This window comes from Poecilia reticulata, linkage group LG6, assembly GCF_000633615.1.
Source record: "Poecilia reticulata strain Guanapo linkage group LG6, Guppy_female_1.0+MT, whole genome shotgun sequence".
Taxonomy (NCBI): Eukaryota; Metazoa; Chordata; class Actinopteri; order Cyprinodontiformes; family Poeciliidae; genus Poecilia; species Poecilia reticulata.
In genome coordinates this window covers 20,207,780-20,226,582 of record NC_024336.1, presented here as the reverse complement: position 1 = coordinate 20,226,582, position 18,803 = coordinate 20,207,780, and the positions used below count along the sequence as shown (strand labels likewise).

Sequence of the window (18,803 nt, the reverse complement as noted above, 5' to 3'; positions counted from 1 at the left end):
ATACTTTTGGTCGCCGAAGACAGAATTTATGACTGCCTGTAAGCTTAAGCTCACTTTCTCGCAGCAGCTTTCAACTGGGACATATCGCATCTGCACTGCAACGTATCCCAACTGGAATTTGAGACATTCCTCTAACCTTTTCAGCAACTGTTGCAATAAGGTAAAATGTATAAATCAATGTTAACCTATGAAAACCTGATGTTCAACGGCCCTGAATGACACTCATGTACACAAGCCCATCAGTCATGCCTACGACAGTGACGACAGCAGCGTCGACCGACAACACATCTCCCAAACTCCCTCTTAACCTTGGATTCAAGACGTTTCCTCTGACGTCAAGTTGGTATAAAAGCTCTTTTTTTTTGAGAGGCAAACTCATTAAAACAATGTTAATTCTTGAGTTTAGTGTCTATGTAACCGGGGAAACTCTCTAATAGTCAATGAGAGTCATAAATCCATCTGAATGTTGCCTCTATTGTTGTTAGGCATGCTTGGAGTGGGACAAAAAAGGTCACATCACATGTGGACCAATTGGTATGGGGAGTTCTCAGAGATGGAGGGGGAAAAAATCCAAGGGAGGAAAAATGTGGGAAGAAGTTCTAAACACACAGTTTAGGATAGGTGGAAAAGTTTAGTCCAAAACTCAAACAAAAGAAACCTCCAATCATTCTATGGCTGCTTTTGTTAAAGTAATTAACATTTATTGTGGTTTTCTGGGCTTTTAAGAAACTTTATAGTAGCTTAACATAAAGCTTCCTGTAAAATTCTCAGATTCTCTGTTTGGACATGTTTTTTTTTTTTTTTCCCAGTCACCAATGTTTGAAAGCATTCAGGTTCAAAGCCATTCACTTGATGCCATATGACAGCAGAGAAGAGGAGGTGTTGTCGTTTGTGTCCTGCCCCCCTCTAAAAGCTGGAGGTATGACATCAACAGCAATAATGAAAGCGGCTCATCAACAACTGGACACCGGGGCTATAAAAGGAGCCCGTGGAGTCCAGTGCTTATCATAACTAATAGGAGCTAACCACCAAACCAGACTGGCTCGCTTAAGAGACCATAGCACCATATTTTATCTTTCATCACACTGAGGAGAAGGAGGCAACTCCACCACAGGTATGTTCATTTCAACCTGTCAGTCCCGAATCAAGTGGAGGCCAAATGCCTCAAATTCAGCAGGGTTACTCTTTTGTATCTAAGAACAATAATGCTTTGTATTTCAGTATGTGATATACAATGGAAGCTAATTCTAATTTCCTCACTTATTCAAGAGGGAACTTGCCTTTAAGTGTTCTCAATTAAGCAAAATGTAGTGGAAAGCATGATTTTGAAAAAGTCTTATTTGTTTCAACAGGTTGTAAAGGTCAACATGCAAAACGTGGACGTTAAAATTCTCGTCGTGTTCTTCTGTGTTGTGCACCTTTCCATTTACTGCCAAGGGCGTCCTCTCAGGTAATTGAGCCGGTTAGTTAAAAATTTTGACCCACATGATTAAAAATAGTATAAAACCTTTTTTGCGCAGTGACAGACTATTACTGGAATGTTAATGCTGCTATTCTGATGATTCTGCAGTAAAAGGACAGTGAGCGAAGTGCAGCTCATGCACAACCTGAGACACCACCAGCAGGTGCAGGAGCGCCGCGAGTGGCTGCAAACCAGGATCCAGGACATCCACAATGCTGCGGGCCGGGCCAGCAGTGGAGACACGGAGGGCTGGAAGAGAAGATTACATCCTGATGAGTTGGCCGAGCTGACACCAGAGGAGATAAAGGAAGCTTTGGACTTTCTGGAGAACCTCCTCAAATCAAAGCAGTGATGATTTTTTTTTTTCTTCTATATCTTTTTTTAATTTGTTTGCATTCACATAACATTTCCAACATCTTAGATTTTAACAGTTATATTCTGCTTTTGAGTTTATATCTTGTTTTTTTAGGTTTTTTTTATCAGTTATTTTTTTTTGCTTATTTATTCAACTTTATTTATTTTTACTTTATTTTTTATTTATGAGACAGTGCCTCTTTTAGGCAGATCTTCCGTTATAGCTGCACTTTTATTGAACGACTTGTTTTATAAAACAAACATGAAGGAGTTAGTCTGAACTGGACCAATTATGTTTTTTTTTTTTTTGGTTTTGTCTTTTTGTTGTTTTTTTGTATATTTTGCTCAGACAAAGCCCTAATGTTGGGTTTACTAAGGTTAAATGTGTAGTCTGTTGTTTTTGTGCATGTTGCCTACTAAATGTTTGATTGGGCTTAAACATAGTTAGCCCTCTGTAGCCTGATAAGCTGTACTTAAAAAATAAAATGATTTTTGTACTTTTATATACTATAACAATGCCATTGTAAAGCACAATGTTGTGTTTAAAAGATGAGTCTATAGTGATATGGGAGTCTATAGTGATATGGGAGAGGTAAAATAAATACAGAAAAAAATCGTGCTTTGTTTGTATGTTAATTTAATTTTATTAATTGTATCAGAGGCACACACAAAAAGAACAAGCAAGAGCCAAGCAACTGAAAAGGAGTGCCTTACGCAGTCTAAACGAATTTCTCGCGAGATCTTACACGTGAATTTCACACCAAAACAAATCTACTAGCAAATAGTAGTTGGTATAGGCGACGATTTTCAGAGGAAAACCCTAGAATTTTTGTCTTCTCCGCATTTGAACTGATGGATTATTTAGCTGTTTAAGTAGCCAGTAGATACGTCAAGCTGGAATGTAACTGCAGAAGGTAAGTAAAGGGTGTTTTTAACTCTTCTTTATAGCAGCAGCTAGCTAACGTTAGCAGCCTAACGGTTGTGAATGGAAGCTTAGCGCTATTTTAAGCTAGCAAAATAACCCAAAAATCCTCTTATCTGCTGTGAAGTTTTTGCAAAATTTGAGGCGAAGTATTTTTTCTTTTAATTTACCTTCATGGTAAATTTACATCCAGCGACAGAACGCCTGACATTGTTTTCTATTGGACAACTTTGCGCATAAGAGGGATCCGGGCATAATAGCTTTAAAGCACGTACATAATAAAAGAAGGCAAAGGACAGATCAAAATGTATTAATATTTTTTCCCCCTATGTGCTGCTTCATATTTGGAAGCAGCTATAAAAGCGAGTTACTTTGTCAGATAAATATGTCAGAGCTCACAGTTTTAACGGAAATGGTTAATACAAAAATATTCTAGGTTGTCCAAGTTCGATAACACATTGTATCATCTATTGGCAAGGAAATATGAGATGATGGCAAAAAAAGGCAAATTCTGATTTCAGTTCAGGTTGTAATTTCTTTGGGTAATATTCATTGTCTTTTTTAAGATGATTATTTTAATCAAAAGCCTCTATTTCTGGCCTTTTCAGATTGTGTAAAAGCTTTGACAGACTCCTCGTTTCTTGATGTTTTGCAAAAGTCAGAAATGATTCTTTGTGACTTTTGAAAGGTTGTGTTTGAGCTATTCCTGTTTCTAGCCCTTACGCTTGACCATATGTAGCATTTTTTACTTAGTGTACTTGGAAAAGTTAGAAAAGTATGCAAGTGGAGGACAACATAAGCTTGAAACCTACCAATCTGTACAAACACTGCTTATTTGGGCCAAAAATAGTTGTTTGTGTAATTTATTAGACTTTTTAGAGCACACGTTTTGAAGTAAGACAACAAACAATTTTGTGTCTGTTAAAGTGTGTTACTGTGAGCATTTTTAGCAATCTGTCCAAGAGAAATTAGAATAAGTAGTGTGTTTTTGTAGTGGGCTGCTGTAGCAACCAACTGCTTTATAATTTTTAACTTTAGAATTGCTTACCTGTTTGGTTTGTGTAGATATTGAAGGTTAAAGAAATCCATCAATCCATTCGTTGCCCATATTCACTTATCCATGTAGGCTAGCAGTCATTTGACAAGAGGCGGGATACACACTGGACAGGTCACCAATCCATTACAGAGAGCAACCTGGATTAAACTAAAAGTCATGTTGTTGGATTGTGGGAGGAAGTCAGAATATCAGGAGAGAATCCACAAGTGCATATGGAGAGCATGCAATCTCTATGCTGAGAGGGTCCATGCTGAAGTCTGTGCTAGCCTCCTATGTAGCATGCAGCTCTGTTTGAGAAATAAAACATTATTTTTAAATTCTGACAGGCAAGAACTGCACTAATAATAATACATGTGAATTTATTTGTCAGATATATCTAAGCTTTCTGTGACATTGTTACCTATGCTAACTAACAGTAATGTTGCATTTCTTTGTGTGGGATATCTTGCAATTACCTTTTACAAAGTGACCAAATTATTGGCATTTTGTCCTTGTGTGCACAATTATGCATGTGCACATGGATACATATTTACACAATCGTGCACAAGGACAAATGTGTGCACCCTTGTGTCATTTTTTTTGCCGTCTCTCATCCTTTCTTCTTTCTGTATCGTTTCTCTCCTCATTTCCTTTAAAAATGGAAGTTTTATCAAAATCTTCTATAAACTCAGAGTGAACTTTTCTATTGTGTATTTTTTAATGAACACAAAGGTGTGAAGTTTCTAGAAAGTTGAGTCTAGCAAAGTGTAGTTTTATTTAACATTAAAAGTGTATCATGCTCAGTGCAATAGATGGTACCATGTGTGGCTAATTCGCTACTTGTGTTGTCAAGCAAGAGTGCCTCATGCCCCCTTAGCTCTCTAAGCATAGGGAACACTGATTTAGCTAAAATGGTTCTACATGTAGTCAGTTTTTTTTAAATTGTACAGCATTTTAGTTCTTTATCATGACACTTTTCTTATAGGAATGTATCGACTTCCTCTTTACGATTATTTAAATAATTTCACATACAACATAACCCACAATTTATGCTGACCTTCCACGTATCTCTCGTTTGATTAATCAATAATTACACACAGCTGCAATAAAGCGCCCCAGGAAGACACGGAACACTCCGAAGCGGCACTTTACAAAGAGTCCGTGAAGGCAGCATCGTTCTGATTCAGTCTAGCACGCGGCCATTCACAGTTTCGGGTCCCTCCGGTGACTCTGCTTGACCAGCCGGAGCGTCTCCTTCGCCTCGCAGACCTTATTTCAAGCTTTTTTCCGTTCAACCTGGTGTATTGTTACCAGCCAGTTAGAGTCCGACCTGTCTGCTCTAAACGATGCGGATGAAGTTGGAAAGTAATGAGCGAGGATGCTGAAACTGCTGGCAAGCCCGCTTTGTTCGGAGGAGCGCAAGGCTTTTGTGCCGCTGTCATCCCGCAGCTTGTTCCCTGCTGCTTTGTCTTCTCCTGGCCCGGTGAAAACGACCGGTACGTGCACGCTGTTTTCAAAGCACGGAGTTTTTTTTATTTAAATTTTTTTTTTTTTTTTTTAGCTCTGTCATTGCAGGATGTGTTGCCAGCTGTTAGCGGACGGCTCTTTGTTTGTGAATAACTACAGGAGCGACCGATGGAGAGCCAGCGACCCGAATCCCATCGTCCACGGGACTCTCTTGCTTTCTCTGTTGTACAGCAAGATGGACTAACATTCAATAATGTAACAAATTCTGCTTTGGATTTCTTTGCGAGAATACATTATTTTTTGTTATTTGCAGTTGAGGAATTGATAAATTCACCCCATTCTGCCACAGAGCAGCCTCTTTCTTTGCCTTTGCCCCATTGCTGTGTCAGTGTCAGCAGCCCCTAAATAATTGATTGGACCCTCAACCCTCATGACTCTCACCCTTATGCTTTTAATAGACTGCCTGGGCGCTTTACATCTTTGTCTAAGATATTCTGTCTTTAGATAAGTGTATGAACTTGTTTTACCTCAATCCATTGCTTTTTAAAGCACCTTACCTAACCTTTTTGAAAAAGGAAAAAAAAATGAAGAGAACTAAAACTGTCGCATCTTTTTCTTTAGAAAATTAGAAATAAGATATGTCTTTGTCATTCTGGCAGTTTGAAATCTTGGCTGCTGGAGACGCACAATGCTGTGTGAAAGATGAGAAGATCCGCATGCCCTCTGTGGAAAAACTGCCTCTTCGGTTCCTTTGTTTCCTCCGTCCTGCTGGCTCTAACTGCAAGATCTTCATGTTTGGTTTGCCTCAATTTAGGTTAAAATATGCATTTATAATTTAGAAGTCATCTTTATGAATGTACATCATCACATTCTATCACTTCTCCTTGTCAGTGATGAAAATGATGCAAGAAAATGTGCACTTTTCATTATTGGTCTCCTTTCAGAGGCTTTACCTGCATGGATTGTAGCACACGCTGAGGTGCCTACATGTTTTTGTGCTTTTTTCCTTTTTCATGTTTACCCTTGTCTTCAAGGACAAGCCAAAAAAGGAACGCACTATCTTGTTTGTTTTTTTTTTTGCCCAAGATTAAATGCTGCCATTGTAAGTAAAATTACTGCCATGACATTGGACATAATTTTAATTTAATTGTAGATTTCAACATGTCCAAAAGTAGTATTTGTGGCTTATTTTGTTTAAAGCACTAAAAAGGAATGTGGCAAAACGAACAAAACTCTGTGTCTTGGACTGAATAGCAGCGGTGCGTTGTCTACACCGAATTGTGGGGCTTTTATTTTGTGATCAGCTTGCTGATCTTGCTTCATCACAGTTTTTCCTGTTACTGTTGTCTGCGTCTGCTCACCCAGACAGTTAACCAATTAGCCTCTCGATCAATCTGGTAGCCAGTGCTCAGATGGTCCTCTCAGCAGCAGCAGCAGCATCCCAGCCATCCAGTGCAATTAGAAATGCCACAATATCCAGGAAGCATTTTTCTGTTACTTAACTAGTTTTTCAGGCTCAGTTGAAACATTCAGGTGCTACTTAATTAGTTGGACTACCATGAAAAAAAAAACAAACAAAAAAAAAAACCTAAAAGCATTTATTTCTGGTAATTTTATTTACTGCATCCATGTACTCTACAGTGTATGAACTCAGTGATCATTTTTTCTCTCAGATTTTCCTTCAGTGTGTTCCCAACCACTGCGCACTGATTATCCTACCACAATTTCTTCCTTCCACTAAACTTTGTATTAATATGCTTGCATAGCACTCTATAAACAGCTGACTTCTTCTGACTGCTGTTAAATCTACAATCTCGCTATCGATTAGATCATCAGGCATTGCCATAACAACATTTCTGGGATTAAAAGCCCATGTTTGGTTCTCATGTTGTATTCAGATTTTTACCTAAATTTAAACTTTTCCTTAGCTATAAGCGCTAATGACAAAGCGCTTATTCCTAATAAAGTTCAAATTTAATATAAATAAATGCTTGAAAAATATCACTTTGTTTGTTTCACTTTTGGAAGTGAATTACTAAACTATTCTTTAAAGAATATTCCGATTGAGAAATACCTGATTATGACTAAAGTCGAAGCAAACTTCTGTTTCTCATGCAGCTACTGAACATCTTACATGTTGAGAAGCTCTATTTTTCTTTACTGTGCATAACGCGTGATATTTTGGTAATTGCAAAGGTGCGTTTATTTAATACAAAGTTGTTCACATGTAAAGTAGGAGAGTTCTGGTCCTGTATCCCCCGCACCTCACGCCGTGCGTCCGTTTGTCGTCTCTCCGGTTTTCCAGATAGTCATCATATTTCATTGCAGCTCTTCCCATGAGGGCCAGCTCGTCTTCATTACTGGAGACCTGAATGTGTTTCTGCTGTAAAAGCCCTGTGCTGCTGATTAAATTGTCAGCTACAGTGCTGCGCAGATGCTGCACAGGATACGCTAATTAACACAAACACAGGAAAGTAGTTTATTATAACAAGATAATTACATAAATGTTTTGCATCAGAGTACACCTCCTTGGAAGGTAGCTGTCTAATACCGACATGTTTGGTGTTGCTACGAGATGACGGATTACAAGCTAATATCTGGTAAATGTTACAAATAATTGTAGGAAAATGGTAATTGTACACAAATTGCATGTGTTGGACATTCTGTGTTAAATTGGAGCTGCACTGTTTAGTCATTCAATGGGTCCTCAGAAAATCAATTTGTAACTGTGCTCGCATTGACATGTTTTGGTGATGGTGTTTTGCAAATTAACATTTTCAGCCTCTATTATGTGAGGATTTTGTGTCCATTTTAGCTAATTTCCTTTTCTCCAAATGATTTGTCTTTAGAATGATGGTTTTACACAACAAGACATTTCAGAATTCCTATAGAGGGGATACCGCATGTGCAGTGAGCCCCATTGAATAAAATAACGGAGTATTTAGACATAAATCATTGTACAACCAGCTCCACTTGTGATTCATGAAGCTGTGCTGATAGTGACCAATCATAGCGTAAAAACGATCTGCTGTTGATAAGTCTGAGAGCTAGAAACAATTTTAAACTGACAGTTTCATCGTACTGTTTACTAATATCGCCAGATTTTTCTCAGTGCCCTTCAGCTCTAACAGGGATCTTCTGTTTGTGTACGCTTTCTCCCCAAAAGTGAGCAGCAGTGTGGTTTGTCTGGGTCGGACCGCAGCCGCCGGTTGCAGTGCCATCAGGTCAGGACCATGAGTCTGTATGGGGGCGGTGCCAGCGGCGGGGGGATCAGCGGGGCTGCCGGTGGATCCCGGGAACGGGGGTTGGGAGGACCAGAGCATTACAGGGAACAGCGACGACGCTCCAGCGATCGCTCGCGGGACTCGTCTCACGAGAGAGGGGAGAGCCAGCTCACGCCATGCATCAGGAATATTACTTCTCCAACACGACAGCACGGTAAAAAGGAAAATCCCTTGAAATATCCTAGAATACTTAATAATAAGCAGCTTGTCCATCATTCTCGATGCGTTTTTCCTCCCCACAGATCGCGAACGTGGCGACGGAGGCTCCTCCTCCAGATCATCCAGCCCACGTCCTCCCAGGGTTTCTCATTCTTATCCACATATAGGAGGAGCTCTGATCGGGGCACACATACCACGGCCGCTAGGCCCCTCTGGGGTAGACCACCATGGCAAAATTTTAGGCCCAGGACCCTGCGACATGATCGTGTATGACCTTGGTGGCAAAGAGCATCGAAGTGGGCTGCGACCAGGGGAGAGGGTCACTCTCATTGTGGACAATACGAGATTTGTGGTGGATCCTGCTATCTTTATAGCTCAACCTAACACCATGCTGGGCAGGTGATGACCGTGAGACGAGTGCAATAATCTGTGTGACGAGTAAAGTCGGAAAAGAGCTGCTAAACATAGATGATGCTCAATTAAAAAATGTAATACAAGCACACGTTTATTTCTTTTATTTGGCTATTGTCAATTTGAGCACATCGTATTTAAATCTTAATATTTAGTTGTCTTTTTTTCTGAGTCTATGAATGAGAGAGATGTCATTTAGATTCTTTTTTTTTTTTTTTTTTCCCCCCCTCGTTCGTTCGTTTTATGAACGAAGCTCATACTCTGTTTGAATCAGCTCTGTGCTTTCAGGATGTTCGGTTCCTGTCGGGACAACAATTTCACTCGGCCCAATGAGAAAGGAGAGTTTGAGGTGGCTGATGGCATCAGCTCCACTGTGTTCCGCGCCATCCTGGTGAGAGTTTTATACAGAATGTTCTGCTTTTTCTGCCTCACTTTCCGCTTTTCTCCTGCGTTTCCTCGCTTTCCTTTCTTTCTTGTCCTCTGCTGGGTTCCTATCTTCTATCATGTTTTCTTTCCCATTAACTCGTCTCCTTCTCTCTCTGTCCAGTTGCCTTTATTTCCTGCCCCCCCCAGTCTTTGTTCCTTTTCTTGCTCCAGTTCTCCTGAAGATATCCAAACTTTTATGTATTTTCTTGTTCTCCCTGGGGGGGGAAATGAGTTCCAGTTCATTCTGCTGGACGGCCTCTGATGTTTTATTCACGTACATCCGTTCATTCCTTCTATCCAGCATCACGTCTTTCTTTTATAATGGTCGGTATAAAAAGATATTTTGTGTTAAAAGCCTGTTACAGATGGACTTGTGTAACTATTGAGAGATCAGATTATTTATTTTTTTTATAGTTTATTCACAGAAATGTCTAATTTTAGACTTGTAGGAAGATGTGACTGGGAACTGGCTGTATAACGATGTACTTTTCTTGGAAATGATGTCTGAAAACATGCAGTCTGTGATAGCTGTTCACTTCTTTTGAAGTACCATGGTTTATTGGACCTTTCTTTTTTCTTTTACCAAAAAGTATCAGTTGAATTAAGTGAAGCGGTCATTTCTAATTCCAGAAAACAAATGTTAACATCATACAGAGATACCCAGAGCAAACATACAGTGCAGGTTCAATGCGAGTAAAAAAAAAAAAAAAGAAAAAATAATTTCTTTTTCAGGAAAAAAAAAAAAAGTCCATACCAGTCTGGTCCTACGTTGAAAATGAATTGTCCTGTAAACCTAAAAACTGATTGTGCCACGTTTGGCAACAGCCATCAAGTATTTATGACAGGTGGCAATATCTTTTACTTTTGCTGCCCAGAAATGTAAACATGTTCTTTTGTTTGTAGAATTGTTTTAATTCAGCCATATTGGAGGATTTTTGAGTACGTTTGCCTCAGGATCACAAATAGATATAAGTTAAGACTTTAACTAAGTAACTCCAAGACCTTAATTTTGTCCCTTTCAACCAATCAGAAGTGGACTTGTTGGTGTGTACCAAATATTTTCATATGGTTAGCATTGTTTCTTCATTCTGTCCCAAATGTGTCATTTTTGTCTGGTCTTCTTTTGTGTCTTTTTCTTGCGACTGCAGCAGCAAAGAAACCTTATTGGTTCACGTCCATCATTATAAATGAACATAAAAATGCATCGCAAAGAGGCAAAAAAAATATAAAGCCACATAAAAAAAACCTTTTTCCTCAATCATTTCTGGTGGCACATTTAATTTAAGATTCACTCATCTCTCTCACATTAGCATACCTCAATAAATCACAAAGTGTGGACGTAATTCTGGTGAAGTTGAATTATTCAGCCCTGTGATGCAGTCGTACGGTTTGAGCTGGAGCTGAAGACGAGCGCTAAAAATATCACGCAGTTTTTGTCCAGCATGGGCAAATAAGAATGAGTCTGTTTATGATGACTTTGACAGGATGGAGTATCTTTTAATAATTTGATTTTTGCTATTGACTATATCAGCTATGACCTTGTCCCAACTTCAGAAATTGTTTAAAGGCTGATCATCTCAGCATATATAGTCGTCAGACTTAAGAGAAAGAAACAAAAAATAATATTTATCTGCTGTAATTGCTGTGGCATTTAGCGAACAGAAGTAAATTCAGCAATCCTAGTTGAGCTAAAACTAAAAAGGTTTCCTCTGATTTGTCATCAGATGGTGAGGGGCAAGGTTTGTTTTTATTTTTTTGTATGATATATGCAAGTACCTGGTTTAGCTGTGAGTCTTTAGACTTTAAGGAAAATAATGAGGCACATTCAAGTGAGTGAGGCAGAGCAGGAAGTGGGTTGTGCCAGAGCTTTGTGTCCTGTTTGCCCGGAGCGTCTCCTCTGGTTTCCATCAGTAGAAACTCCTGGGAAACCGTCACTGGGAGCAGGAAGGGCATAGTGACATCAGCAGCTTTTGCTTTCATCATCCCCCCCTTTTTTTGTTGTTGCTCTCTTTAGCCCTCCTCTTCTCTCTCTCTCTCTCTGTGACGTTGCTTTTTTTATCACTCGCTCTCCATCCCCCCTCTTATCTCTCTCTGTGTCCTCTTCTCTCTCTCTCTCTCTCTCTCTGCGAGGCAGCGTTAATAATGGCGTCTTGTTTTCCCTCCTCTGCTCGAGTGCGCGCATGACCGTCCTCCTCACTGTGTGTTCTTATTTCTCCGTGCGCATGCTTGCACTGGTGAAAATGGCAGGATTACTACAAGTCGGGGATAATCCGCTGCCCCGACGGCGTTTCCATTCCTGAGCTCAGAGAGGCATGCGACTACCTCTGCATCTCCTTCAACTACAGCACCATCAAGTGCAGAGATCTCAGTGAGTACACCAACTCCTCATCCTGCTCAGATGTTTCCTTGTGCGTGTGTGTAAAGCTGCAGAGTAACGTAGCTTCTGTCTCTGTCCGTGCGCAGACTTCGGTGAGTCTCTGATCCTTTTCGTAGTTGTCGTATCCTTGGGTTGAAATAGAACTTGTTTGATTTTCCGTGTCAGACTCGGATGTCACGAGGTTGACCGTGAATTTACTTTGAGATTTATATTTCTGTATCTATGTTTAGCGTCTGATGTTGTGAACGCGCGTGTGGACAAACTTGGGCAAAAAAAAGCTGATTGATCTTAGAGTATCAAAGATGAACATGCAGAACAGGAAATGAAAAGTCAAAAACAAATCTTCTTTTTGCTTAATCGCTGTCTGCCTGCATGCACGTTTGCTTACAGCCGCAACATCCCACATGTACATGGAGATGTCAGTGGGATATTTTGGTTGAAAACGTGCTCGTCGGTGCCGCTTGTTTGTGTGCGAGTACGTGGGAGGAGCAGCTTCAGCGCTCTGCTGCTGTTTGCGCCTCTAAGTAGGCCATGATTAGCTGTGAGATTTACTGCTTATGTGGGCCAAAAACAAAACAAAACAAAACAAAAAACAAGCAATCCATCCCCAATAGAGAATATTTTTTAAAATTTGTTTTAGTTTTGCAGTGTGATCAGACTCTGTTGTTGACATCAATTTCTGATCTGAATATTCACACTGAGATTTTCAGAAAACTTCTGTTTTTGTAAAGATATTCAATGCTTGCAAGGAAATGTAGAAGTACAAAAAAAAAAAAAGACAGGATGTTCTGAATGTTGAAATGAACACAGTCACATTCAAGCAGATTTTATTTGGGTCAAAACTGCAATCCTTCCAGAAGGTTCCAGTAGTTAGCAGATCCTCTAACAGTGGAGTTTTTTGTTTGTTTTTACAGTGAACTTTAAATCACAGCTGGTGTTTAAATTGAACTCATGAAACATTAGGAAGTGCTTTATAAACAATTAGGTTAGTCATATCCTGTCTGTTCATTAACTAACATATTCTTTAAACTACTGCTATTTTATGGTCAGTAGATTATTTTCTTTGTCAAACTGCTTTTAGTATATTTGTTTTTTTTCCAACTACATAAATTGTCTTGTCCATAAAGCCTAATTGTTTTTGGAACATCGATCATTTATAAGCAGACAAAATAAGGACGTGCAAGATCTGCAATGGAATGATTAATAATGTTTGATTGACTTGCTGTTCCCCTTTTTTCAGAGCGATTGTCTCATTTTTTTTTTTTTAAATCTGTTTATCAATCATAAAAGAAATATTTTGATGTAACCAAATTTTCATCCTTATTGCTGATAATCAATCATCTTATGTTTTTTTTTTWAATTATTTCTTAAACGTTGCATCAGTTACTTTTGCTTCAAAGTCCAAAGTGTTTAGTTTCCATCAATGCTTCTGCTAAAGTCTTCACAGAAGACTTGAATGACTACAGGAAAACATCCAAGCAGTACTTTTAAATAAACAGGAATGTACAGAAAACACGCAAATTAAAAAATTTAAAAAAAACTTTTTCTCATCCAAATATATATAACAAAAAAACCATTAAGAGATGCAGTCATATTACGTTCACACAGTTTGATGTAATGCGATCCTGTTTAGTGTATTTTAGCTGCTCGTTAAAGGATAATCTAATAAAGGTGGCATTGGTCCCTCAGGCGCCCTGATGCACGAGCTGTCCAACGACGGAGCGCGGCGTCAGTTCGAGTGTTACCTGGAGGAGATGGTGCTGCCGCTGATGGTCGCCAGCGCCCAGAGCGGGGAGAGAGAGTGCCACGTGGTGGTGCTGACCGACGACGACGTGGTGGACTGGGATGAGGAGTACCCACCGCAGATGGGAGAGGAGTACTCTCAGAGTAAGATGTAGCCTCCATATTGTTACTACCGGCTGTGAGAAGGACCTGCTCGAAGTCGCACTCTAATTACAGACGACATGATGAGGAGGAGAAAACCTCAGTCTGAGCAGGTTACTGTGACACGAGAGCTTTCTGCTGTCAAAAAAACCTGACAGATATGAATCGATACTAAACAGGAGGGTATTACAAAATGCTTTCTTGAAAATAAAATGGATTGTGTAAAAACACAATGACCATAAAGAACAATAACAAAAATTAAGCAGAGTGTCAGCAAACGGGTACCAGTCATAATCCAATGATTGTCTTCCTTTTCTGCTTGTGGGAACGGAGCAATCACCGTCTGTCTGTGTTTGGTTTGAAGAAAAGATTGATGCAGATTTTATGTTTACTAAAGGAAAATTTAATCTTTGGATGTATTGCCTGTAAATTTAGCCGGGTGTTTGCATTAGCTTGTGTAACCTGGTTTCCAAGTCATGGAACTAAGGAATTTTAAGGTCAGACTGCCACAGATAATTTTCCCACACGTACTAAAACCAAATCTGATGTCTGTATTTCAGCCCCAGCATTGAGCAGTACGGCTAAAGGCTCGTCCTACCAGCAGAGATTTACCTGCTGCTGAGATTACTCCCCAACAAATAAAGAGCTGCCATTGCTGTTTCTATTTTTAATCTATGCAGTCAGACACGTCAAGTAGCACATTTGAAATTTTAGCTGTGTACTTTAAAGTGATGAGCGTTAAATCCTGCTGATTTAATAATGCCGTCCATTCTCTCTACAGTTATCTACAGCACCAAACTCTATCGTTTCTTCAAATACATCGAGAACAGAGACGTGGCCAAATCTGTGCTGAAGGACCGAGGACTGAAAAAGATCCGCCTGGGAATCGAAGGTAATTTACTTTTATGGGAAAACATTGTTCTGAAATCTCTGTTAGTGAATTTATGGAACTTTTTCAAACTCCTTCGCTGCTGACTCAACCAAAACCATCATCATGTGACACTGAATGTAGAAATAAACTATTTACTGGAGACTTTTGATATTGTTTAATCTGCAGCTGAACTTGTTCTTCAATGTCTAGATTGTTTATTAGTACTTAAACCTCGGATGACCAAACGGATCACCGCTATTTTTCCTCTAGATCAGTGTTTCTCAACCTTTTTTGGCCCAGCGCCCCCCTAGCCCTTATCCAGGTCCCTTACCGCCCCCCACCAAAGAATTTGCAGGCTACTTTGCACTGACTATTATTATATCATTAATATTGCTATCACTATTGTAGATGTTTTGATTTTTATACTTGTTTCTGTATTTATCATCAAAAATAATTTCCCAGAGAACAAAAAAGTCATGGGAATAGAAATTATTTTCACAGGGGTCTACGAAAAATACAATGAACATTCAAGTTAAAATCGGTAGGCCTAACAGCAGACAGAGTGGAACAAATATTCTTATTTTGTGCCATTTTCTAGTTGTTAAATCTTACACAAAATGACCAGATAAAAGATGTTCAACATGCTAGTTTAAACTTTGAACTATTTGCAAACGACTGAGCTCTGCAACATTTAAACATGGATAGAACTGTAACTATATTAATCATAACTCTTCTTCTCTTCAGTGCTTCTGTCAGTTTCTGGTGGTGCAGCTCTGTGCTGCCTTCAGGAGAATGGGACATCAGAGTATCATCCATAAAATTTCACCCACATGGCATTTATTGTGCAAACCAGAGCTTTCAGTGGAAAAACAAAAGTTCCAGGTCCTTTTAATGCCATACAAATATGAGACAGAAACATGGATTATATCTTTATATAGACCTGTCTACTGATTTATAGATTAATAATTTTACTGGACATAGATTACAAAGAACAAATCTGGTTCAACAAATAAAATGAACGCTCTCTATTGTGGTATCACCCATGGAGGGATTTCTTTATTTAAATGGGTTCATTTTTCAGAGGGATACACAGCGAGGGTATTGTGATTTTAGCTACCAGTAGCAGGAGAAAGGAGCTGCGCCAAGAAGCTAACAGAAGCTAACAAACACTGAATAGAAGAAGAAGAGCTGCCATCGATACAGTTGCAGCCAAGCATGTTTTAATGTTACACAATACAGTTTTACCAAGTTGCTCAAAGTCTAAACTGGCATTGTTGTGCATTTGAGGTGTAAAGTTTACCTTCGACCAAACGCCCCCCAAAGGCATCCCAGCGCCCCCCTTTTGTAAGAATGTCCGCCAGCGCCCCCTGTCGTCCTCTGAACGCCCCCTGGGGGGCGGTACCACCCACGTTGAGAACCGCTACTCTAGATTAATATCAATATAATAGCTAAACGTTAGTTGGGATGGAACGTGGATGCCAACTTGGGGCAGGACCAAGTGGAGGAAAATCCAGCAAGTTCGACTTGTGTACAGAAGTTTTCAACATGACTGCATTTTTCCTAACATGCTGAACCGCTGCTGCAGTTGCTTTAACTTCGCTTCGTTCCTCACCAGGATACCCGACGTATAAAGAGAAGGTGAAGCGACGTCCCGGGGGTCGCCCCGAGGTCATCTACAACTACGTGCAGCGTCCATTCATCCGCATGTCCTGGGAGAAGGAGGAAGGGAAGAGTCGCCACGTGGACTTCCAGTGCGTCAAGTCAAAGTCCACCACCAACCTGGCGGCGGCCGCAGCCGACATCCCTCAGGACCAGCTGGTGGTCATGCAGCCTCCGGGCCCGCAGGTGGACGAGCTGGACACTCTGCCCCCTCTTTCCAACGAGCCTCACCAGCCGGCGATTGGACAGGCGCCGGAGAACCACCCAGGAGCCCAGCTGTTCGAGGGCCCGCACCAACAGGAACACCAGAGCCAGCAGCGCACCAACCAGCAGCCACACAACAGCAGCAGCAGCGGCGGCCACTGTCAGCCGACGTACCGCTATGACCCGGACCCCGACAATCCGTCCCCCTCAGCGTGACGCCGCCCCGCTCCCACAGAGCCACGTTCACTACAAGTGCTTTCGTCACACAGCTGCAGCCAGCGCTGAAGGTTCGACTGGAACCAGGTTATCTCGACTGCCGGCGGGCGCACAGTGCAAGTTTTCCAAAATAAAAGCACCTCTTAATGTGAACACAGACTCCCATTCCTCTTCTTTCTCCCGAGAGGCAAACCGCCACTTTGCCTTCTGCTGCGACACATCACCCAAATCAAGCCGAACTCTGGAGCACATCAGCAGCCGAACCCGCTCGGTTTCTGCTGTTTATCCGACCAAAGGAGCGTGTCGACGCGAAGAGACGAGAGGATCGTTTTATCGGGACCTCTGAGCGGCCGTCACTGCACCCGATTGGTTCATTTGTTTTCAGTGCCTCATCATAGCTGATTTAATATTAGATGTGAAGATTCTGTCTCCCCTAAATATTTAAAGGCCTTTTTTAAAAAGAAAACCTGTTTTACTGCGACGAGGTTTCACTCCTGTTTACGGTTTGTTATTTTTAAACTCGGCACAGATTTATTGTCACTGCTGTGGGCACACAAGATGTCAGAAAAGATGTTGTACATTTTCTAAATAAACCGGATTCACAAACTTCTGGAAATGTTTATTTAAATTGTTTTTGACATCAGAGTGGAAACAGAAGACTCTAGAAGGTAATTACATTATTTTCTTTTTAAGGACTAAAAGCAATCGGAACTGAAAGTTTATAGATTAAAGTGCAAGAGTAGGTTTCAGAACATAAGTACCAATTATAAATTTTAAACTTTAAAGAGGTCATATCTTTTGACTCATCGGCAAAACATGCTTCCTACACTATCTGGACATTGATTTGGTTTCTTTTAGAGATCCGCAAAAAGAGGATGGACATTTATTCGCATTCTTTGTTCCTGAAACCATTCTCTAAAGGTGTTTACAGCAAAAGATGCGAAACAAGTTACCCAAGTTAGTCCAGGTGCCAAAAACTAAACATATAGAAAAACAATAGCCTTTTACAACACATTAGAATCCAGTGTGTTGTTTCACAACTTAATAGTTGTATAAACTTAATGGTTGTATTAAGTTGTTTAAACTTAATAGTTGTGGGGCAGGAAATCTAGAAATGCCATCGTAGGAAAAGATGGAACTTTTAAAATATGAATACCTGTTTTACACACATTTATTTCAGCCAGCATGAGTGTGTCACACACTTCTAGATACGGATCCTGCAAAAGCCTGAAGAATAAAAGGACAGATGACTGGGTGGATATTGAAATAGATGACAGATGGATGATGGACAGATGAAAAGATTGGATGTGAATAAAATGGACAGATGATGGTAAGACCAATAGGATGGACACACTGATGGATGGATGTGGATTCAGTGACGGTTAGATGGACAAATGGATGAATAAATGAACTGGGGGGGATGATGGATTAAAAGATTGACAAAAGGATGATTAGTTGTATGGATGATGAATAGGTGGACCATTCTGTCTATTATGTCCAGAATAGACAGAATGGTGGACATGTGGATTGAGTGACGGAGAGATGAACAGATTAATGAATATATGGATGGATGTATAAACCGTTGGACAAAGGATGACCAAGATGGGAAATACAAACATTTCTCCATTTTCTTCCTTTTATCCATAACTTTTCCAACAATGTCTGCAGCTTAATTTGTGGTCTTGGTAAAAAAAAAAAAGAAAATTTTGTCCAAGCAGTTTCAAATTACAAGTGTAATGTCAGGATAAGCAGCCAACATTACCCCACTTTAAAACAGCACCTGATCCTGATGTCCAAACCCCCCTCCCCGCCCAAAATCTGACCTGAAATTCAAAACCGACGGTCTCTGTATTCTCGTCTTGCCGTCGAATATAAACGCTGAAACAATTTCAAGTCGGAGTTTGATTTGGCAGAAGATAAAAGCAATGCGGGGAAACTGGGAACAACCTGCTGAGGAAATGTAAATCTGCCAATTAAATATGCATAAACAGCTCCCACTGAAACCTTAATTATTTAACGCACGAGTTCAAAGTGCTCACTCAGGCTTTAAATAACTTTCTGGGGCATTGAA

General features: G+C 40.2%; 2 protein-coding genes across 4 annotated transcripts; both read left to right on the top strand.

Annotated features, from left to right (window-relative positions):
* Positions 1-5: 5 nt before the first annotated feature.
* Positions 6-2,302, top strand: pth1a (parathyroid hormone 1a). Of its 2 annotated transcripts, XR_001776706.1 has the most exons (3): positions 6-1,114; positions 1,353-1,450; positions 1,571-1,657. XR_001776706.1 is itself a non-coding variant. In XM_017305344.1 (2 exons), the coding sequence occupies exons 1-2, from the start codon at positions 1,320-1,322 to the stop codon at positions 1,812-1,814; spliced, it is 375 nt and encodes a 124-aa protein (XP_017160833.1). In that variant the 5' UTR covers positions 6-1,319; the 3' UTR covers positions 1,815-2,302. The 2 variants fall into 2 exon arrangements, 1 of the variants encoding a protein (XP_017160833.1); XM_017305344.1 differs by having other exon boundaries at positions 6-1,450; positions 1,571-2,302.
* A 246-nt stretch (positions 2,303-2,548) lies between these two features.
* On the top strand, positions 2,549-17,342 carry LOC103466261 (BTB/POZ domain-containing protein 10-like). 2 transcript variants are annotated; one of them, XM_008411733.2, is made up of 8 exons: positions 2,549-2,730; positions 8,408-8,679; positions 8,768-9,083; positions 9,384-9,486; positions 11,769-11,889; positions 13,588-13,785; positions 14,564-14,674; positions 16,269-17,342. In XM_008411733.2, the coding sequence occupies exons 2-8, from the start codon at positions 8,475-8,477 to the stop codon at positions 16,730-16,732; spliced, it is 1,518 nt and encodes a 505-aa protein (XP_008409955.1). In that variant the 5' UTR covers positions 2,549-2,730; positions 8,408-8,474; the 3' UTR covers positions 16,733-17,342. The 2 variants fall into 2 exon arrangements, with proteins under 2 accessions (XP_008409955.1, XP_008409954.1); XM_008411732.2 differs by lacking the exon at positions 2,549-2,730 and adding an exon at positions 4,987-5,270.
* The last annotated feature ends 1,461 nt before the right edge of the window (positions 17,343-18,803 follow it).

Excerpts from the sequence above, each read along its gene's own strand:
- pth1a (XM_017305344.1), top strand. The coding sequence starts at position 1,320 with ATGATTTTGAAAAAGTCTTATTTGTTTCAACAGGTTGTAAAGGTCAAC. Across the intron at positions 1,451-1,570 it reads TGCCAAGGGCGTCCTCTCAG|TAAAAGGACAGTGAGCGAAG; the intron begins GTAATTGAGCCG and ends ATGATTCTGCAG.
- LOC103466261 (XM_008411732.2), top strand. The coding sequence starts at position 5,143 with ATGAGCGAGGATGCTGAAACTGCTGGCAAGCCCGCTTTGTTCGGAGGA. Across the intron at positions 8,680-8,767 it reads TTCTCCAACACGACAGCACG|ATCGCGAACGTGGCGACGGA; the intron begins GTAAAAAGGAAA and ends TCCTCCCCACAG. Across the intron at positions 9,487-11,768 it reads CTGTGTTCCGCGCCATCCTG|GATTACTACAAGTCGGGGAT; the intron begins GTGAGAGTTTTA and ends TGAAAATGGCAG.